General features: G+C 36.0%; 4 protein-coding genes across 8 annotated transcripts in view; all 4 read left to right on the forward strand.

Annotated features, from left to right (window-relative positions):
- The window catches only part of LOC105163355, a 4,746-nt gene extending 2,107 nt beyond the window's left edge, over nt 1-2,639 (forward strand). The window contains exons 3-8 of the mRNA XM_020694721.1: nt 1-1,129; nt 1,221-1,490; nt 1,569-1,649; nt 1,919-2,030; nt 2,125-2,191; nt 2,372-2,639. The exon at nt 1-1,129 is cut by the window's left edge and continues 1,111 nt beyond it. Coding sequence (XP_020550380.1) covers nt 1-1,129; nt 1,221-1,490; nt 1,569-1,649; nt 1,919-2,030; nt 2,125-2,191; nt 2,372-2,441 — 1,729 coding nt within the window. The 3' untranslated portion in view covers nt 2,442-2,639. The remainder of the gene's footprint in view (nt 1,130-1,220; nt 1,491-1,568; nt 1,650-1,918; nt 2,031-2,124; nt 2,192-2,371) is intronic.
- Nucleotides 3,280-6,509, forward strand: LOC105163194. 2 transcript variants are annotated; one of them, XM_011081450.2, is made up of 4 exons: nt 3,280-3,394; nt 4,228-4,965; nt 5,049-5,168; nt 5,285-6,509. In XM_011081450.2, exons 2-4 carry the CDS (start codon nt 4,279-4,281, stop codon nt 6,230-6,232), a joined length of 1,755 nt encoding a protein of 584 aa, XP_011079752.1. In that variant the 5' UTR covers nt 3,280-3,394; nt 4,228-4,278; the 3' UTR covers nt 6,233-6,509. The 2 variants fall into 2 exon arrangements, with proteins under 2 accessions (XP_011079752.1, XP_020549994.1); XM_020694335.1 differs by lacking the exon at nt 3,280-3,394 and adding an exon at nt 3,444-3,565.
- Nucleotides 8,026-11,385, forward strand: LOC105163195 (mitochondrial substrate carrier family protein ucpB). Of its 3 annotated transcripts, none has more exons than XM_011081451.2 (9): nt 8,026-8,195; nt 8,415-8,519; nt 8,944-9,005; nt 9,114-9,350; nt 9,415-9,582; nt 9,710-9,759; nt 10,199-10,331; nt 10,709-10,746; nt 10,859-11,385. In XM_011081451.2, exons 1-9 carry the CDS (start codon nt 8,174-8,176, stop codon nt 10,953-10,955), a joined length of 912 nt encoding a protein of 303 aa, XP_011079753.1. In that variant the 5' UTR covers nt 8,026-8,173; the 3' UTR covers nt 10,956-11,385. The 3 variants fall into 3 exon arrangements, with proteins under 3 accessions (XP_011079753.1, XP_020549996.1, XP_020549997.1); XM_020694337.1 differs by having other exon boundaries at nt 8,033-8,195; nt 8,397-8,519; XM_020694338.1 differs by lacking the exons at nt 8,026-8,195; nt 8,944-9,005 and having other exon boundaries at nt 8,412-8,519.
- On the forward strand, nt 12,050-19,351 carry LOC105163196 (RNA-binding protein BRN1). 2 transcript variants are annotated; one of them, XM_020694336.1, is made up of 9 exons: nt 12,050-12,500; nt 12,734-12,816; nt 15,131-15,182; nt 15,380-15,505; nt 15,637-15,716; nt 16,601-16,783; nt 16,937-17,276; nt 17,375-17,518; nt 18,450-19,351. In XM_020694336.1, the coding sequence occupies exons 1-9, from the start codon at nt 12,356-12,358 to the stop codon at nt 18,500-18,502; spliced, it is 1,206 nt and encodes a 401-aa protein (XP_020549995.1). In that variant the 5' UTR covers nt 12,050-12,355; the 3' UTR covers nt 18,503-19,351. The 2 variants fall into 2 exon arrangements, with proteins under 2 accessions (XP_020549995.1, XP_011079755.1); XM_011081453.2 differs by lacking the exon at nt 18,450-19,351 and adding an exon at nt 17,596-17,979 and having other exon boundaries at nt 12,057-12,500.

Raw genomic sequence — 21,672 nt, forward strand, 5'->3', positions numbered from 1 at the left:
TTGGAGATGCAAAGACAAGCGCTCGAAATGTGTGAAGATTTATACTGTTCAGGGCAAAAATGGATCTTGCTCTTCTGCAAAACAATTTAAGAAACACAGAAGAACTGTTGCTCAGTTGTCGGCAAGCACAAATGTGATGACAGAGAAACCGATGACTGGGAAATACTTTAGCATAAATCAAGAAGATACCAGGAATTTGCAGACTGGCAAATGTGGTAAGCCTCCTGAGATCAGTGTGCCCCAAGATGAATATGGGTACACAGAAAGAGAGAGCTTGAAAGGGTTTCAGAAAGTTTACAGAAGGTCAGAAAAGACTACTCATCGGGTACAGTCTGATTCCCCTACGAAACGAAGAAAGATAGTTAGTTTTCATAATGATGTACGGGAAATAGGACTCGGAGGCACCTGCTTGAAGATCAATTCTGATTCATCTTTCCAAGTGAAAACAGAAACATCAAAAATAGATGAAAATTCCTATCTGGATGTGGCTGATAGGAGTCTGTCACAGTTTAATCTTTGGATCTACCCAAAAGGGAAAAGATCACGTCAACGTTTACCACCCCATTCGATTAGATCAAGGGTTCAGTGTTCTGGACGTGCAGCAACTGAGAATAATGTGGAAAAATATCCCGTAGTGAATGAGGAAGCACACAAGAGGAAGCTTTTAGTCTATACCAGGCAACATAAATTTTCTTTAGACAGAGAACAAGTGGGAAGCTCTTTAAGGTTTGCTGGTGACTTGAGTTCTCCCTCAGTTAATGATAATGTCGTTTCTGACAGTCTAGTAGAGAACTCTGTTGAATTTGATAGAGCCAAGCCATTAATGCAGTTTGATAAATTGGATGACGGGAAACCTTCCTCTGTTGATCCTTCAGGTAACATGAAGTCAGATGCATTATCAAATGGATGTTCTATGACTTCGCAAGTATTTGAAGGTTGTGACAAAACCAAGAAATCATGCGACCACCTTTCCAGATCTCCCCTTATGAAAGAGCTTATGAGATTGGGTTATGCGGAATCATTACCTGATTTTCTGCCAAAAGATTCAAGGAGGCGAAAAGCTATGGTGAAAGTTTGCATTTTGTTCAGCCAGAACTTGGAGACAAGCATACTCAAGCAGCAGAGAAAGGTACTCTTCTGCCACTGAATTGACAGTCATACACTTTAATGATAACATGGTCGGTCAAAGTTGCATCTTTTCTGATAAATCTTTGTGGCAGATTGTGGCGCGATTCGGGTTTTCCATTGCATCATGCTGCTCGGATGCAACACATTTCGTAACCGATAGATTTGTGAGAACAAGGAATATGTTGGAAGCCATTGCTCTTGGAAAACCTGTCGTAACACACTTATGGCTTGAGAGCTGTGACCAAGCTGGCTATGTTATTGATGAAAAGAGTTACATCCTAAGGGATGAGAAAAAGGAAAAAGAAATTGGATTCAGCATGCCATTTTCTCTCTCTTGTGCCGTCCGGCATCCACTTTTAAAGGTGATACATTGGTTACATTTAAACAGAAGCTGCATTCCATTGAAAACATGTGCTTTAAGGGTTCCTTTTGATTAACAGGGCTGTAGAGTCTTGATCACCCCTAATGTGAAACCTGCTATAGATGTGATAAATGTTTTGGTCAAGGCAGTTCATGGACAGGTATGTACATGTCGCTTCTGTTTGCTTTAGCCCCGAAATTCATTAAGATACCTTATCGTGACTGCGTTTCACAGTCGCATCAGAGTTTAAAATGCCAAACCTTCCTTATTTTGAGTTAGTACATGAAGCAGACGATGGTAAAAGGCAATCTTTAACAGTATCCGGATTATTTTTCATGGGAAATGGAGTTGACACTGTCTTATCCATCAATAAAATTGATAAAACAGAAGCAACTTTCTGAAAGTACAATTATTTTGAAATGTTCTCAGGTTGTCCAAAGCATACAGAATGTCAAAACAAAGGATAAGGTGATTCCTGATGATTTATTAGTTCTCTCATGTGAAGAAGATTATAAGATTTGCTTGCCATTTCTTCAAAGGGGTACATTTTTGGCTCTTATTTTTCCCCCTAACTCTGGATGAAACAATAGTTCCCCTTCACTTAGCAGTCATGTGCATCACCCCTCTATCTGCAGGAGCTTCCATTTATGACTCGGAGCTTTTGCTGAATGGTATAGTAACCCAGAAACTGGAATATGGGAGGTAAGTGAAATGGAAAAAAACATATATGTCTGGAACTTGGATTTGCACAGAATTTGAAATTCCTACAGTTTGAATTCATGGATCGTTTGTACGCTGTCTAAATTTCTATCCTTTTCAACTCTACCTTAGTTTCTGAAATTTCCTCAACTTTGTTGTCATGAACTGTCTACTTATTTACAGGTTTCAGCTCTTTAAAGATTTTAGGAGAAAACAGCCTCTGACGTCTGGTGATACCGCTATTCTTTCCTAGAATCCAGACCGTTAACTCCTAGCATAGTATTTAAACGGATAGCCCTCTTGCACAGCTTGAATATACACTTTCCTTTTCCAGGGCATAAAAAGCCCTGAAATTTTTGCCTCTTTATTGAGATTTTGAGAAAGTGTAAATAGTACTATGGCAAGTGGAAATAATTTTGCCTGCCTTTCATAACGTAAATGTAAGATTTTCTCGGAGACAAACATTTTAACTTTCTTCTTGGAAGTTATAACCTTGTTCGTTATATTAAGAATCTGCAAATCATATGAGAACGAGCCGTAGAATTTGAATTATAGGATTTATTTTGTTATATTGTCGACGGAAAAAAAATTATCACAATTTCGAAATAAATAACATAAAAATACTATAATAGCACTCAAATTAAGTGATATTTCTATGAATCTATTCCAAAAATTAGTAATGTACTTTGTGAGTTGTAAATTTCATTCCACTTTCTTTACGTTATAGATCAATTTGAAGATAGGAGTTTCGAATAATCACAATTTTTTGAAATTTGTTTAGAGAATTACAATTTATGCATTATGAAATCTTTCGACTTTTATTTTAAATTATGTTTCGTGTAATTCAAATTCTTCCGCCCCAAATGTAAACTTAAATTTAAAATTTTACAATTTGGAGGTGCATGTCATATAAAGAAAAATATTTTATAATGTTGATAAAGGGATCCTGATAAGCCTTGATTCCATCTGAATCTGACCCGCGAGACCTTACTGAACAAGCCCATGAGTTTGGGCCTTTCATCATTAACCGCTTTCAAACCAGCCCACCCGTTCAAGTGAAAAATCAATTTCCCCCTTTTGGGAGCAGTAACTGAGTTCTTAATCTGAGCCCGAGTTGTCTTAAATTCGAATCTCCCCCTTTTTCTTTCACCCCCTCTCGCTTTCTCTCTCGGTCCTAATTATGGGCATCTGCGCCATAACTTCAAGGTTAGTTTGAAATTCATAGTTAATTTGTGTTGAATTATCGTATCTCTAAGGTGCTAAGGGTTGAAAAAGATAATAGCGAATGAAGATAGAGTCAATAGGAGCAAATTTTTGTCTGAATTACGACTATTTGTGAAGTTGTCCTGTAGAATTTTAGCTCTAATTTGAGAATTGGTACGTAATTACTCTGTGCTCTGTTTTCTCTTCTTTTGGCTTGGAACGATTATGGTGAAATAAATTTTGTTAATTTAGAGTTGAAGTGTAATTTTATTGGGTTTTCATATTTTCCTTCATCAGTTTAAGTTTTTACGTGGGTGTATGCTTTTATTTTATTTTATTTTTCCCGACTTTTGACTGGAAAGCTGATCGTAAAGAATACACACTAAATGGCGTTAAATGATGGTTATCTTTTGATTTAAGCTGAAGTAGGAACTAATGTGACACAATGAGAATGTGCATTGCATTGGAGGAAAGAAAAAGACTGTTAAGTGCTGAAACTCATGCAGTCCTGAATACTTGAAAATTGAAATATGCATCTTGTTGTTTTGATTGCTAACATTTTCACTTGACTGCTCGGGTTACAGAATCTGGGACCCTTTCTTTAAGTCAAAACATTCCCTTTCTGGCGTTAGATTGAATGGCAAAATAATATATTTCTGAATCTTGATCGTCGGAATTATTTGTTTACCTTAATTGGAGTGAGATATTATGCAAACTGTTTTAGCCTGCTTACTGGTGCAGGTTCACTCTTGTATGCAGTTCTTTACTGTTTCCATTTCTTTAATCAGCAATTAGAATTAGTTTTCTGAATGTGAACAAAATTGGTATGTTTGCAGTTTATAATTTTTCTTTGAGGGACGCTTTACTGGTGAGAGAGTATCGCACCGATGAAAAACAAGAGAAAAAATCGTCTTGCACCCAAAAATACTTCGAAACTTGTCACCTCAGATGAGAAGCCACTGAAGAAGGGGAAAGAAACTGGTATTGCTGCTGAATCTACTTCAGAAGAGGTAGTTTCTGGCAAAAAAATAATGGAAGAGGACAATGGTAATGCAAAAGAATCTGTTCCAACTCCTGTAGTTAAGAAGCCTTGTACGTGGCTTAAGCTTGATAGGCTTGACCCTCAAGTTGGAAGTAAATCATCAGTTCAGAGTTCTAAACAAGGCAAAGAAGCAAAGTTCACTACTCACATTCAAGAGATAAAAGACAGTAAGAGGAAGAGAAAACAAACAGGTGATTCTGTTGTGAAGCATATCGACTCACATCTTGAGAAAAAGGAGAAGGGCATTGTCAACAGTAGGCATGAAGATACAGAGGAGAGGGATGAGGAATCTGGGAAAAATCTTGGTGGATTGATTTTTATGTGCAATGCGAAAACTAAACCAGATTGTTTTAGTTACAAAGTGATGGGTATCTCAGCCAGCAAGAAAGAGGCTGTGATGAGCATCAAGCCTGGTCTTAAACTTTTCCTCTATGACTATGATCTGAAGCTCATGTATGGAATCTATGAGGCCTCGTCTGCTGGTGGCATGAAACTCGAACCAGCAGCTTTCGGTGGGGCTTTCCCTGCTCAGGTCAACTGTCCTCTTAAATAATTAGTCTTGTTTCCTTCCTCAGTTTGCAATATGTTTTCTAACTATGGAACGTCATTCTGCAGGTCCGCTTCACTGTTCACAAGGATTGCCTTCCACTACCTGAAAGTATGTTTAAGAAAGCAATTAAAGACAGCTACGATGAAAAGACACGGAAGTTCAAAACAGAATTAACCATGAAACAAGTAAGAAAACAGCTGCAGTTTCTGTTCTTGGTGTTCCTACATTTTTCAAAACACGTCTTCGTCTGAACTCGAACTTCATTCTTTTTCTGAAACTAAGGCCATTCTTTCCTCCGCAGGTAAAGCATCTAGTAGATTTGTTCCGTCCGACCCCATTGTTGCATCCAGGTAGCAGATCTGTGGTTCAGGAAGGTAATCAAGTTATCTGCCCAGTACCAGCAGGAGCTTTGTTGAGCAAGGAATCCCTTGAGAGACAAAGATATACTAACAGTTACAGCATTAGCGACCCAGGAGGAAAGGCTATCCCTTTGCATCATGAGAAACGGTTGACTGATTACCCTGTCTCCTCTAATGCAGTTCCTCCTCAAGATCCACTTTTTCTCACTGAGCTAGAATACAGAAGTAATGGTCTTCGACAAGGAAGGCATCTCTTGCCAACAACACCAGGAGATGATGTTAGAAATACTTGGGAGCCTAATAAACTTGATCATGACTTAAAGCAACTCCCAACGAATCCAGTTTCCACAAGTGGTGATCCATCTGTACAGCACAGAGAGGTCAATCAACCTGATCCATTTTTCCTCAGTGAAAAGGAGTACCGAATTTATGGCCTCAGAGCCCCCCAGAAAATACTAAACGCAGCATCTCTTAGGATGACAACTAATGAAATTGTAAATGACCCTGACAAGGATTTTTATGACCCTTATGATGAAGCCACCACCTCATTGGTGAATCGGTATCTGACACTGCCAAGGCCAGCTGCAGTCCCAGCAGAATCATATCCTCTGCCAGCACGAGAACGAGAACCATATTTCAACGGTCTAAACCACACAAGTGACATAAAAAATCATCCTGTAAGAACAGTTCCTGACATCGAAAGAGCTGTTGCAACTTATACTTTGCGTGATCAATCGGACTTCAATCAAAGGCCATATTCACTGAACTCTTCTCGTGAACCATCAGTGCTCAATCAGGGCTTCTCTCTCCAGCGTGAGACTGACTTGGCATCTGCACCAGTCTCACAGCGCTACTCTTTTGCAGGACCTTCTGTATCACAGCACAGATAAAATCTTTCACCAGTCTGTTTCTATGTTCTTCAGAGGACTTGCAACAGTTTCATCTGATGTATTGACAAGTCTCTTGCTGTGAGCATCAGTGTGTGCAGAAGCTAGGCCATCTGCCGATGGGCTGAAGTTTTCATTACAGCTTTGCTATTTGCCTAGACGTCGCTGTTGTATATTATTCCTCTTTGTTCAATTTCATAAATTGTCAACTCCAGTGTTGTCAAAGTATGTTCAATCAACTTTTGGTGCAATGTAATTATTTATTTTCATGGCGACTTAACTTAGAAGGAAAGCAGACTCCCTCAGTAGCCTCTATGAAGAAGTTATGTTGCTGTGTCTGGTTGAGTGCAAAACCTGATCTAAATAATTTTGATCTTCTCATTTCATGTTCATTCAAAACTACTGCTTCCATCTGAGTCCTGAGCTAGGAGCTGGAATTGTTGTTGTAGTTGTTGTAGCTACTGAGCTAACTATCTGTCTATTCCGAGTCTACTTGGTGTTTCCATGGAACACCTTTTCAATTCTTTTTCGTTTTTTGATCAATAAAAGAAGAATGATGAAAGAGTTCGTTCGGGCACCAGGAAATTGAGAAATGCTATTATTAAATAAAATAAAATAAAGTGATCTCAAAAATAGAGAAAACGGCATAAAGACAACTTTGTTGGAATAACCAATGAAAGGACATGAAACTGTTTTGAGATAAGAACAGTCTAACTGAACATTTCCTTTTCTTCAGTCTCCCGTCACTGGAGACGCTCACGTGCTTGCTTGCTTCTCAGATTTATTTAATTAAATTATATCAAATTAAATAGAGATAATTACACTTTTCTATCCTAAACTTTTGTGTAATTAACATAGATCTTTTGTGATTCGAAAAATTACATCTACTACACTTAAGTTTTGCTTCTGTCTAACAAATAAGTCAATCCGTTAGTCAAAATTAACTGAATTGTTGATATCAACAACAAAATTGAATGCAAATTAATATTTACTCTTGATTGACATAAACTGACTTATTGCAGGTCAAACAATTTTTTCGGACTAAACCACCTTATAATTATGAAGATATACCTCCTCACATACATTAACACGTTAAGACGTGTGAGAGTATTTTGGTTATAACAAGATTTATTTGACATGCTATAAGTTAGTAGTAAGTCAATTTGGGGTGCAAATTTTTTTTTATTTTTTTATTAATATCACCAAATTCGATGAATTATGACTAAATGATGATTTATTTGTTAGGTGAAAACAAATTTAGGGGTGTTAGATGTAATTTTTTATACTATAGGGGGTCTATGTGTAATTACACTAAACCTCATGAAATAGGAGTGTAATTATCCCAAGTAACTATTAGTTTTTCCAAAAATACAGAATTTCAGAAATTGGTATAAAATTTTCATTTTACTAAAGTATTTGACGCATAGTCCGGATAAAATTATATTTTTAGTCTCGTATCGAAGTTCAATATTTTTAATTTTTTATTTTACAATTTTTTAAAATATAATTCTAAAATAGATAAAATTCAACACATTTAATCTTCTGCATTATAGAATTTATGGGCCTAAACGTTGGAATTTTTTTAATTTTAAAATTATTTTAAAAATTAGGTAAAATATAAAACAAAATGTGTTGCTTTTATAAAGTGAGACTATTTTAAAAACTTTCATAAATTATTGAACTAAAAATATTAAATCCGAAATCCTATATGACTAAAATGTAATTTTACCCAAATATATGATACACATGTTGATGTTGGTATGTTTTATTTAAACAATAGAGAAAGAATGAAAACATCATCCGCCAAATAAGACCCATCACTCGCACTTTCTCCCTCTACTCGCAGTCCAAACCTTTTTTGAACGCTTTAATTCAATCATTTCATACGCTTGCGCTTCAAAGAAAATTAACAAATAAAAAGGTTACCTCTTCTCGAATTTAGCAATGGCGGGCGACTCCTCATCCGGTAACTCCGACTTCATTTTCTGTAAATAACTGGAATTTGATGTTCGTTCTGCAAATATTTTGTTATGGTATTTATGATTTATCGTTGTTTTGCTTCTGTTCGTTGTGTTCAGGTTTGATTGTTTGTGAATTATTTCTATTTTAGGTTGTTTTAGAGTTGATTTGGTAATACCTCCTTCTTCTTATGATTTCTGATCTGTAGCTTGAACAACGACTGTAGGATCATTTAAAGCAAGATGGGGAGTTTCGCCGTCCGACGTTGTTTATCACTTCGGCACGAGTGGAATGTCTGTTGCTGCTGCAACCGGCATTACTCATCCTTTAGGTTATTTCTTTATATGTTTCAGCTCTTTTTTTTTTTCTTTTCCCCTTGTGTTGTATAGGTTAATTTTTGGGTATTATTGCTGCCTTTGTTTTTTTCAAATAATAAAATAAGTTCATTGAAGAATTGGTTTATCCTTGATCTCATGTCTCCTTGTATGTTGGGAGAGATTTAAGATATCAACTTCAATTTCCTGTCCTCAATGCATTCAAGTTATGTTATTTTTTATATGAAAGTGTTTACGTTCAATTTATGCCTTTAAATCGGTAATTCTTTGAAAATAGACTGTAGATTGAGTCTTTAAAATGAGATTTGGCAAAAAATGTCTAAGTTACTAAGCCTGGTTGGATCACCTGATTAGCAAGTCAAGCTTGAGATTATTGAACTTTTCTGTAAAGTATGTGATTTAGTTTATGTTGGAGTACAGATGTTCTCAAAGTTAGGCTGCAAATGCAACTTGTCGGCCAAAGAGGTCCATTGACTGGCATGGTGTGTATCAAGATCTAAGATTTCATTTTTAACGAAAGAAGTTCCTTAGTTAATAATCAGGGCATTTGAGGAGATTTTGCAGATAATCGTGTTTCTGGTTGCATGCAGGGAAGACTTTCTATGCAAGTAGTCAAAACTGAAGGACTTAGGTCCTTGTATCTGGGATTGACACCTGCATTAACGAGGTCAGTTCTCTATGGAGGTCTCCGTTTAGGCTTATACGAACCATCAAAATATGTCTGTGAATTGGCTTTTGAGTCCACCAATGTCTTCATGAAGATTGCATCTGGAGCATTCTCTGGCGCTGTTGCAACTGCACTAACCAACCCGGTGGAAGTTGTGAAGGTACTGAGTTTATGGATTTTGAACCCCTTTTAAAAAATTTCAAGTCCTCTGCTTTTTTCAATAGGTAAGGCTGCAGATGAACACAAAAACCACTAGTGGGCCGATCCACGAACTGCAGAAAATTGCTTTGGAAGAGGGCGTGGCAGCCCTTTGGAAGGGAGTTGGACCTGCAATCGCCAGAGCTGCCGCCTTGACTGCTTCACAGCTAGCAACATATGATGAATCCAAGCAGGTCATTCCTAACCATCCTATTTATCAGTTTCAGTTGCTCATTATTCAATCTCTTTCTGTTTTAGTGTTTCTTGTACTTCAGTGGAGTCTGAAATCGTGCTTCTATTCTTCCCCTTTAACAAATGCAGGTGCTGATGAGATGGACTTCTCTTCAGGAAGGATTTTATCTGCATCTCATGTAATCTGACTTCCCTTAGACATTCTTTTATTCTTATATACACTCCTGTGGATGTTTCTTTTGAGTGGTTTAGTAGTAGGCATTCATGTCCAAATGTATAATTGAATCACTGTGAGATTGTAGCTGCAATAAAGCCGCCATGGATGGTCACACAATATGGGATCCATGTTATAGCTTGATGAAGAAACATGTTAAAGTGGTTAGGAGCAAGGAAGTGGAAAAATATCTTAAGAATGGTGTACCAGTGCTGCACTGTAATACCTCAATAGAAATAATCTGGACATGAACCCCTTGTTAGAAAGACAAAATTATCTGGCATCTTCTTGGCTGTTGATAATTCATTTGCTTCAATTCTGGAAAAAAAAAAAGATGTTTTCTCCTATGACCATTAGGTGGGATTTTTCAGCTGTTTCTAACTCTAATTTACTGTCTTATTAAGTGCGAGTACCATAGCAGGCACAATGAGTACCATCATTACTGCACCTATTGATATGATTAAAACCAGACTTATGTTGCAACGAGAATCTAAGAGAGTTGGAAGCTATAGAAATGGGCTCCACTGTGCGTACCAGGTTGTCACTTTTCCTTTACTTCTTATTTGGCCTGAGGTTTATTTTATTTTGGATTAAGCTGTTCCTCGAGTAATTGCAACTCCATGTTCATTGAGCAAATGGGATGCCTTTTTAGATATGAGTTAGTTTTTTTTGGTCTTTTAGTTTGAAGTTTGCTGCTGATACACATAATAATAGTTCAATAGGAAGCCTCGTTTTTGGTGGAGATCAAGTAGCGCTGCTGCTTTGAGATATTATCATTGTTTGTGATGAAATCATTGTATGTGTGGACATTTTGTATTAATAGCAGCGAAATATAGGACAGGTAATTTTTTGAAATGCAAATGATTGTATTTCTACATACTTGTCTGATGCGCCATTATTGTGTATGATTCCAGGTTCTGCTAACAGAAGGTCCCCGAGGTCTTTACAAAGGGTGAGTTTTATAATTACTCATCAGCCCACAACGATAAATGCCTGATGTTTTATTTGGCAACATCTTTAACCGATTTATAGTTAACTAACTGTTTAATACTGAAACTTGACAGGGGCTTTGCAATTTTCGCACGACTGGGTCCACAAACGACACTTACCTTTATCCTCTGTGAGAAGCTGCGTGAACTTGCAGGACTGAAGGCACTCTAAGCCACAGATACACCATTTCCATTATTCCCAATTTGGAATCTGTTATTTTTGTCCAGCTGCTAAAAAGTAGCAAGAGGAACCCGAATGATGGAACTCAAGATAGATTAATATTTGTTCAGATTTCTTAATTTTCTTGGTGATGATCGGCCAAGAATAATAGGTCATTTGTTTTACAAATATCACATAAATGTCTCCTTGATTGCTGCCTCTTATTGAGTTTCAATCGGGGCCAGTCTGTATCTCATTGGGGGGACCAGTTTTCAGCATACATTGTTGTAGTAATTTGCAACACTAGTGATAATGACTTGATCCAAGATGATGATGTTTCTTTTTCTTTTTCATGGATCCTATATCACTTATCTCCATTGTCTCACTAGGAAAAAGTGTGATGGGATCCAGCCTGATTGATGGATGGTAAACATTCTAATTACTTTTTGCATTTGACTTTGAGGGAAAACAGGTTTCCAGGATTAGGAAGTTCCAGAAGGAACAGGAGGAGTCTTTGGTTGCTGATATAGTAATGGATAAAAGCGAAGTAAACGCTGGCAAGTAGAGTAGTAGCTGTAGGGACAAAGATAATGTGGGACTTGGTGAGAATTGGTAAATTTTGAAAAAGGTCGAGAGGGAGGCAGGCAGGCAGCAGGTGTTTTAGTTGGCGGGACAGTCTGGCAGTCTTACCATTTCCCCTTCTTTTCTATGCCTATCTACCACTCTGCCCTTCTAATTCATGTCTCTTTCCTTGCCACTTTTCATTTCATCAATCATTCAATTTTTCCTTCCCTATTACTCAATCTGTCCCCAAATTTTATAATTCATTTCATTTCGGAACTATTTCTATTTAATTTTTCTTCCAAATTTCCAATTGTACAAAATAAAGCCCATCAATGGAACAATTGTTTCTGGCCCACTAAGCTGGTTGGGCCCAATTTGTGGGGGCAAATAAGTCAAATCACATGGCAGAGTTGGCTTTTCATGGCAAGTACATCACTGGGATCTATTATCTTTATCTTTATCTATTACTACAGCAGTCAATTTGATTTTAAGTTTTAGGTCTCAACGGTTGGGAAACCGAAAAGAGGGGCAAGGGTGGTAAATAGTGGGGAAATGGGAGGGCAATTCGGCTGCGTTCAATTATTATAATGAAATTAAATGAAAGAAAAGAGAGAGAGAGAGAGAGAGAGAGGAGGAGTGAAGAAGATCCCAACAAGAGAAGTTTTGGCATCTAGAAATTCTCAATTATTTTAGCTCCGTTACCAGCGAAGCGAAGCGAAGACTCGGCGCACAACAAGAAACCACACTCTCTCTCTCGGATCATCATCATTAAGCCTTTGCGTTGAAGCCGGGGAAGAGTGAGAGAAGATTACTTCTAGAGAGATAAAACTCTGTCTTCTCTCTCTGTAATGGCGGAAGAGGAGAGCGTCAAGTTGTTCGTTGGTCAAGTCCCCAAGCACATGACGGAATCGCAGCTTCTTGCAATGTTCCAAGAGTTTGCTCTAGTCGATGAAGTCAACATAATTAAAGACAAGGTCACGCGTGCTTCTCGAGGTTTTTTTTTTTTACTTCTCATTGCGTGATTTTCTTGAAATTTTGTTGTTAATTGTGATGGGTCGCAATGTGTGATTTGCAGGGTTTCTTGAAGTTCTCTCTCTCTCTCTTTCTCTTTTCTTTTATTTTTTTTTAATTTTTCTTGTTCTTTTAGATTTCTTGAAGTTTCTTTTCTTCTTTCTTGGAGATTTATGGTTTTGTAAAATCCCTAATTTTAGCGATGTCTGTGGTAGGGTGTTGTTTTTTGATATGTCCTTCGAAGGAGGAAGCGGACAAGGCGGTTAATGCGTGTCATAACAAGAAAACGCTGCCTGGGGTTAGTGTAATGTGTTTTGCGTATTTCTTACGTCGTGAATTAGACAATGCCTTCTGTCTACTTAGAGTGACACTGTTGCTTAACTTGATTTCATGATGAACAAATTATTAAGGAAAAGTCAATCTAATCTGGAGAATTTTGGTAGAGTTGAAGTAATCTAATTTTGTTGAATCAGTAACTTGGTCTCGCGTATGTAATTATTTATGGTTTTCTTTGTCTCTATCAATATGCATGTCAGTTGATATAAGTGCTGGAATTGCAGTTAGTCTAACTTTGATGGAAGTAGTATATTATCCTAGAAAGTCAAGAATTCCGCAATGGGACTTTCAGCTTAATGTTGGCTATATATTTTGACTTAATTGAGGTTTAATTATCCGTTGTGGAAATAGTGATGCTCCGGAGAGCGATTACATTAAATAATTAACACTGAAAGAAGCTTCCTTTGTCTGTCCTCTTTCCATTGTCAGGACATGTGTATGTATGCGCATATTTGCTAATGAATTCCAGCCTACTTGTTTTAGATGTGGTATAATTGGACTAAAGGTTGTTGCATTATAGAGAATATGATGCATGAATTAAAAGTAATAATATCACCAGCCTCTTATATTTTCTACAGATTAATAAGTTAACAGAAAATCAAAGATTTATGTTAACATTATCTCCCATCACTATATCTTTCTGTGCAGTACATGTTAAACTGCCCTATTGTGATCAAGAAAGGTGAATTCCTATTTGTAGCTCTAGGTGATGTTCAAATAACCAGACAATTCCTATTTTATTTTTACCTGGTTCGATCTGTTCTTATTGTGCATTCGAGTTACGCACAAACAGATGTGATATTGTACAACATACATATACCATTTGTTATTTTCTTCTCAAATGTTAGCCTGCTATATTTTTAATAGATTGAGCTGTTCTTAGTCTATTTACAATTCTGATGATTCTATTAATCCAATCTGAATGTGAAAGTTAATGGCTGACTTCCTTCAATTAACAGTGAAGAAATTTCTGCTTGAAATTATTCAAAGTTGTGAATTGTGTCACTTTGCTTAAATGTTTCACGCATTTATCTTAGACCTATGTGCTTAAGCCCATCGTGGTATCTTGGTTCGTTTTATACATGTAGTGACTTTGGTGATGCAGACAAGTCATGTTCAAAGCAACTTCAACAAATAAGCAAAAGAATCTTGGTTTTCCCTTTTCTGCCCATATTGGTTGTGGATGTTTTATCCAAAGTTATAAAACCGAGGAAAGAAAGTGGTGAAGTGTGCAGTCTGAGTGTACAAAGTAAAAGGTACATTTGTGATCTCAAAAGATGCAAGTGGATGAAGAATGCTTTACAAGTTAACTGTGAAAGCATAAATGATGAATTGTTCACATCGATGGCGGATGTTAACACTGATATGCAATCTCTAGCTTGTTAATACAATTCATATGTAATGACCTATTTGGGGATCCCATTAGCTGGTGTTCAAGGGGCACGTCCCCATATCTGGTTGTTGATAAATCAACTAATAAGTTGTACTGCTGGAAATGCATTACTTGACTTTGGAAGAAGATACTTTGACCCAATTGTGACTTGTTAGTATTTCCTTGAGAATTGATAACATCATCTCCATTTTTCTGTTGATCGGGAAGAACTAATAGTGAGAACACGATAACTTTCAGGGAACAGTTGAGAAGAAAATTTGACAGGCACATGAAATATTAGATTGCAGAGTGGGTATTCAAACTTAACTGTCTTACCCTTTTTGTTGTTTTATGCAGAGCATAGCCAAAAAAGAAAAATAATGCTATAAAAATTATCCTCATCTCTTGAATGCATGCTTGAAATATATAAAAACAAACATCTTTCGCAGCCTTTTGATGAACAGAGTTAGAAATTCAGTATTGGAAGAACAAGATTTGACAACATTGTAGCCCTTGGAGAAACTACCTAATATCGTGAGAATTCAGTTGATATAACTCCATATTTTTGGCAGTTCATTTTATTTTCTTGGATGGAACTTTAGTAACTAACTTTGGCAATCAAGTAGAATACTCCTGGCAGCTAAATATAAATTGATCATCTTGAAGCATGCAAAACGAAATTAGTCAAACAGCTTGGTGATTCATCTGGATTTGCTCTAGACCTCAAATGTATTAAACATCTACATAATTAGCAGGATAGGCATATGTAACCTGTGTATAAAAAGCAGTTGTGCTTCCATGTGGAAATTCATCCTCTTTGGATTTCTGTTTGTTTTTGTTATAACATGATACGTCATGTTCTTTTTCTGATATAAGGGCGACGTGTTCTCTGTCTCCAATTCAGGCTTCTAGTCCGTTGCAAGTGAAGTATGCTGATGGCGAGTTGGAAAGGCTAGGTGTAATATAATTTTCATTCTTGTATTATCTGTTTTTGTTATGATGGTTCCTGTCAAATGTGTCAGTTCTAGTTTCCTTCAACCTGTCTGAAGTATCTTATTGATTTTTCCTTCTTGGACTTGTGTTTTGCTTTGTATTAATGGGTTTTTCTCTCTTTTGTTTATATCTATTCTTTGTCCATAAACGAAAATGTCAGAGCACAAACTCTTCATCGGTATGCTTCCAAAAAATGTTTCTGATGCTGAGGTCTCCACGTTATTTTCCCAATATGGAACCATAAAAGACTTGCAGCTTCTTAGAGGTTCCCAGCAAACTAGCAAAGGTAAAATGGTCTCTTATCTCACTTTCTGCCCTTTGCTTGGTTAATTTGAGCTTGTTTCTTGCATAAATAGTAAGTGATGGGATTTTTTCTTTTAATACCTTTACATCTAATCTAAATCTCTTTTGTTTTAGGTTGTGCTTTTCTGAAGTTTGAGACAAAAGAACAAGCACTTGCAGCCATGGAAGCCCTCAATGGGAAGCATAAGATGGAGGTGCGTGTCAGTCTTGCAATTAAGTTTATGACCATGTCAAAAATCAGCTTATGAAAAGAGGGGAGGGTGGGAGATGTATGAATTCTTTCAGTGTTGAACATCAAGCATCTACTATGTCTATAAATATGACATTGCATGTTTGAACTCATGCAAGTGTTCTGATAATGTTCTGGTCGTGACTTAGACTACTGAAAAGTTCTTGACATTGAGTTTATTATGTTCTCATCCAAGGTGGAAGTTGTATCTTAACAGCGCTTACACTAAAAAGACAATTGAGATTTAGGATTTCTTAGTTATATATATGTACTTTTTGCTTCCAGCACCTGTTACATTTGATTGCCTAGAAGACTGAATGTTACTCAAGGAAATTGTTATCAGACACCTATAGATAGCTGTTAATCTAGGGGCTGCAACCTCTGATGTTAGGGCCTGCAGAATAGCCCTAATGCAACTAAATTGTCTCTACCCTCTAAAGACTGCTGAAGGGTGGGGTTTTGGCTGTTACTCTTGGTATGCTGTTCTTATGAGATTTGCATGTAGATATTGTTGTAGTAAAATAAGCAGATAGTTTGTATTTTGTCTCATAGAATATCTGAGAGGCAATATATATATTTGCATTCTTTCATGAGCTCCAATAATTTACATATCATGCTTTTATGTGAAGTTCTTCTCAGTAACTAACTTATGCAGGGACAAATGAATCCAATTCTTGTTGGGTTTTACATTACATGCTATATAGTTGGGGGACTGATTGGATTTATTACTTTCTCCAGACTATATAACTATATCATTTTATCTTTCAAGTAAACAGAGCTATATCTATAGTTAGTAAGTATCTGAGTTCGACTGAATTGTTGAACATTAATGCATTAGCTCTGTAATAGGGTTCAACTGTTCCTTTGGTGGTCAAGTGGGCTGATACAGAAAAGGAAAGACAGGCTCGGAGGGCTCAAAAAGCTCTTTCATTGGCATCTAATGTGCCAAATACCGACTCCAGCCAGCATCCATCTTTGTTTGGTGCTTTACCAATGGGTTACATTCCTTCATATAATGGATATGGTTATCAGGTTTGTTGCCTTTATACTTGTAAAAGATTTTGAATGGAATAGAATGCTCTATCTATTTTCTTGTAATTTGCATTTTACATAATGTTTCTGTCTTTTGGTACTTCTAGTTGACGCTGAAAGTACATTTATATCAATTTCTGCTCGCCTTTGTAGACTCCGGGGACATATGGACTCATGCATTATCGCCTACCGCCATTGCAGAATCAACATGCTTTTCACAATCTGATTCCACCTTTAAACCAAGGAAATACTGTTCGTGGATCCACACCTGATCTTTCATCTGGAATGACCCCAAGAAATTATGCACCTGCAAGTTATGTAGGATCTGCTTATCCCACTGTGCCTGGGGTTCAATATCCCGTGACTTATCCTGGAGGAATGATGAGTAACCGGCCATTGGGAGGTTCTTCGGGATCTCTATCACCTTCTACTGCAAATAGCCAATCTGCAGCATCTTCAAGTGTCAGTACTAGTTCTGGGGGCCAGATTGAAGGTGGTTGGATCTTTTACCCAATACCTTGTGTGTGCATGTGTTCCATGCATCTTTAGGTGTACAAACATCTAATCTGAGGGCAATTTCTTTGAAAGCAGGTCCACCTGGAGCTAATTTGTTTATTTACCACATCCCTCAAGAATTTGGTGATGACGAGCTTGCAAATGCCTTTCAGCGTTTTGGGAGGGTATTGAGCGCCAAGGTTTTTGTTGACAAAGCAACTGGCGTCAGCAAATGTTTTGGTATGATCTCGCTGAGTTGCTATTAGCCTGATGCAATTACTGCATATGTTTACTTTCTAATTAGCTTCTATCTCCAGGATTTGTCAGTTACGACTCACCACTGGCAGCACAAAATGCAATTAGTATGATGAATGGCTTTCAATTAGGTGGTAAAAAATTGAAGGTTCAACTTAAAAGAGATAATAAGCAAAAAAAACCTTACTGAGGCAACCTTTGTATGGAAGCAAAATTAGCAATCATGGATGGTCACACGAGATCTCAAATGTGGAAAATGCTGCAGTTTGAGCGAATTGGGTAGATCTTTGACATTCAACAGTTGTGTTCAATATTCCATCCCTGTGGATTGACGGCCCAGACAGTTGTAACTTCATTGATTTTGTGCCTTGTACTTGTAGTCTGTAACATGGATATTTTTTGGGCATCAATTATTAGTTTATTAATTTTTACTTTAAATGTCTTCATTTTTATGTTCATTGTTCATCTTGTTTTACTTGTCGAAATTGTTTCAGATGTCATAATGCAGAACTTTGGAAATGTTCTCTCCAGCACATCTTGGAGCTTCCAAAGTGTCTGTTATCACCTTTAAAGGTTGAAGATTTTAAAATAGTTGCGACAAATCTCATTATACATGTTGGTTTAGTCTCTATGTAGGCCAACATTGTAGCGAGACCTCCTTTTCATTGTTTGTTATTGCATAGGCTTTTGGCTGAATGTTTAGGTGCATTGAAACTAACATGAACATTGATTTTTCTAGTGTTTTATTGGCATCTCTTGGGTCATGATGGTAAGTTAAACCCATTTTCATTGGCATCTTGATGTGAGTAGACTTTGTTTACTTGTTAAATCTACTTACATTTTGTCTCCTATGTCTACTGTCATACTCGTATTAACATGAGTACTTTCTCTTTGAACTGTTCTTGTTTGATGACAGGAGCTCAACAAAAGCCCCTTCGGTCAATTCTCGTGAATGTTGTCCCAGTTTGAGGTTCATTATTTGCAATTCAAACCGGCTTTCCAAGTTATGTTGCAACATGTCTTCTCTACCATTTCCCTTGGAAATTACTGAATGGGTTGCAACTTAAATAAGCCTAGTATTTGCATGTAGACGCCAGTAGGTTCATGCTTGTTGTGATGGCCAAAAACTTGTGTTTGGCTGCAGGTTCTGAACTATCTCGCAATTTCCATTTATTGTGAATTGACACCTGAAACAGGTTGGCCGCATATGTTGGTCCTGGCTGTGAGTTTTGGTGCGTGTATGCATTGCTGTTGCTTAATTATTGGGGTATTATAGTCCATAGTGCAGGATTCCCCTTCTCGGTTGGTCCACATGTTGGTGAGATTCCATCATCTTCAAGTAACCAGACATAGCAGTGTGGTTATGGACATTGGTCATCATCGATGCCTAATGCAACCATCTCTATTCTTGAAGTGCTGACTCTACTTGGAATGTTAACTTTCCATCACGCACTTTTAAAAAAAAAAAAAAAAATTGATCAGGTCAAGAATGGGAAGCTACATACAGAGTTGTCCCATACGGAATAGAGGTAAGCATTGTGAGGAATGAAGGACACGTTTTAGTGGGTGCATTTTGTCAAAACCAAACCAAACTTATCCAAGAGGGACTTGACCCGCTTTTCTCTGTGGACTTTAACAAAGTCGTGTTCAATAATGAAGGTTTGTGCGTGTTTTTGAAAATGAACCTGCAGATGCTGCCTGGCGCCGCAAGTTCTGGTATGTATGAGATGATTTAATGCCGACACAAAATTTTATTGTCTTTGTTAGAGGAGCGTTGGGAAAGTGGCAACAATTACCTGCAGCTTCAAACCAAATTAATACTGCCATCTACCTTTTTTTTTTTATAATTATTATGTATTTTGATCTCTTTTCTGCTATGTTTTTTCGCATTTCAACTTCTACTTAAAAATGTCGTATTATATTACTAAATAGTCAAGTACCACAATTTCGTCAGAGTTTTTTCCCCCTTGCTGGGGAATTGAATTGAAATAGTCCGTTTTGTGTGAGTATAAAAATCCCTTTATTGGGAAATTATAACTGAACGCCGAAGAAGTGTGAGTGAGAGCTGTCAAGACTTCGGGTCATCTTAGACTTTAGGTAAGCAACGGTAACAAAAGGGTGTCTGAATCTCAATTCTCAACCCGGATGCACACTCTCTTTATATGTTGGCAAAATTGTATTTTTTTTATCCACTAAATATGGTTGATATCACTCACTTTTTATTCTAAATTTTACAGATCCATAATTATAGTTCCAAAATTCTAAATTTTTTTTGGATTTGTTTATCAAGTGTTTTTATTTTTGTGTTTTGAAGATAGAGAAAGAAAAATAGAGAAGTGTGTGTTGAAGATAGATAATATGTTGAATTTGTGTTTTGGGGTAATTTAAAATATTTTAAAATAAGTGGTGTAGGTTTGATGTTGGGATTTGGGAGACAAAAATAATTGTTCATTGTCGAATCATATAAACTTTTATATATAAATATTTTATATTTCATTTTATATTTTTTTGGAGACAAAAGATCACTATTTATTGTCAAATCATGTATATGTTAGATTATATATATATATATATTATATATAGAAAGTTGAAAAATAAAAAAATACACAGATAAGGTGTAAAAATATAAAAACAAACATTAATTGTATTTTATCTTGTGTCGAAAAATGTAAAAATATGAATCCAAACATTGCTTTTGATTTTATTGGTCCTGTGTCATTAAGTGCTAATGGAGATGTAGTTGATTTGATCAAGGAATTATTAAATTTTATTTTACCTCCCTATATTTTTATGTTTTTTAATATTTAAATAAATATTTTAAGAATAAAGTTACTTATTTTTTAAGAGGGATAATTATACCCCAAAAAACCCACAAGAAAACAACCTAAAACTAAAAGAAACAAATGACGGCAACTTTATAAGATCAAGAAATGTATTTTAGCCAAATTGAATTCAAAAAGTTCTTTTTTTTCAAAGTACAATGGATTTTTGTCTTATTTTGGAAAATTTAGGGATAAATAGAATTGAATCATTTATTGGTCAAATCAAGAGTCGTTGACTAGCTGCGCAAGATTCAATACATGTCGTTTCTGCAAGCACTCAACCGCACAGAACTAAAAGTGTTAAAATTCTAGAAATTGGGGATTACAAGTGTCTATTCATAAAATTTGAGACCCAAAGAAAAAAAAGAACGAAACTATTTAGTGGGATTAATAATGCAATTTTGCATTATATATTTCTCACTTCTTGACCACAATATTTTCTTGCTCATTTACAATGTGCAGATATATATACACATATATGATTACTAACAAAAGTCGTCAAATATAATTCATTACTCGTCTATTAATTATCTTTTAATTTTTACTTTCTTTTTTCAAATCAAATCAATTCAATCTATTCATTAATAATGTTGTTTCTTTAAAAGAAAAGGAAAAAAAGGTCCCCATCTACTCCTTTATTTTTCTTTTCGACAGCACGCCAAATCCATCCATTTCTGAGTAAAATCAATATAATACATGACATGGAATCTTGCATGTACCTCTATATTTATTTATTGGGTAAATTATATTTTTTTGGCATAGTTTTCAATATATTTTTATTATTTGAAAACTTATAATTACCCTCCCAAATTTTAACATCAATCTAATAACGAGCTAATTCAATTATATTTTCATCCAATTTTTGTGTTGATTTGATCAAAATGTTCTTTTATATTATAAATTAATTTTTTTTTAAAATTTTCTAAAATATTTTTATGAACTAATATTCACTATGAAGTATTTTTTTTATTTTAAAAAAAATCAGTATTTTAGGGGCTACATAATTATTTTATTATTTAAAGAGGGTGTTTGTAATTTTTTAAATCGTATTCATAATTATATTAAACTCTAGAGAAGGTAATTTTAATTTACGTTTGTATTTACATAACATGAAAGTCAATGTTAAATATACAAATCATTATTATTAGTATGTGATGTAGGTAGCAGTAGTAGTGTAATTGTTCAAACATGTCCAGCTCTATTTTTGAAATCAAATGAATTAATTATACAAGTAAATAAACAACGTGGCTGCTACATATATGCATAGGAGGTTGATGTTGTGAAATATTAGTAAAAAATGATAGGAAATATATATAG

This window comes from Sesamum indicum, linkage group LG6 (genome assembly GCF_000512975.1).
Source record: "Sesamum indicum cultivar Zhongzhi No. 13 linkage group LG6, S_indicum_v1.0, whole genome shotgun sequence".
NCBI lineage: Eukaryota > Viridiplantae > Streptophyta > Magnoliopsida > Lamiales > Pedaliaceae > Sesamum > Sesamum indicum.

Coding starts and splice junctions, on each gene's coding strand:
- LOC105163194 (XM_011081450.2), top strand. CDS start 4,279: ATGAAAAACAAGAGAAAAAATCGTCTTGCACCCAAAAATACTTCGAAA. Junction 4,966..5,048: donor GTGGGGCTTTCCCTGCTCAG/GTCAACTGTCCT, acceptor GTCATTCTGCAG/GTCCGCTTCACTGTTCACAA. Junction 5,169..5,284: donor CAGAATTAACCATGAAACAA/GTAAGAAAACAG, acceptor TTTCCTCCGCAG/GTAAAGCATCTAGTAGATTT.
- LOC105163195 (XM_011081451.2), top strand. CDS start 8,174: ATGGCGGGCGACTCCTCATCCG. Junction 8,196..8,414: donor GGCGGGCGACTCCTCATCCG/GTAACTCCGACT, acceptor CAACGACTGTAG/GATCATTTAAAGCAAGATGG. Junction 9,760..10,198: donor GGATTTTATCTGCATCTCAT/GTAATCTGACTT, acceptor TGTCTTATTAAG/TGCGAGTACCATAGCAGGCA.
- LOC105163196 (XM_011081453.2), top strand. CDS start 12,356: ATGGCGGAAGAGGAGAGCGTCAAGTTGTTCGTTGGTCAAGTCCCCAAG. Junction 12,817..15,130: donor ACAAGAAAACGCTGCCTGGG/GTTAGTGTAATG, acceptor TCTCCAATTCAG/GCTTCTAGTCCGTTGCAAGT. Junction 17,277..17,374: donor TTCTGGGGGCCAGATTGAAG/GTGGTTGGATCT, acceptor CTTTGAAAGCAG/GTCCACCTGGAGCTAATTTG.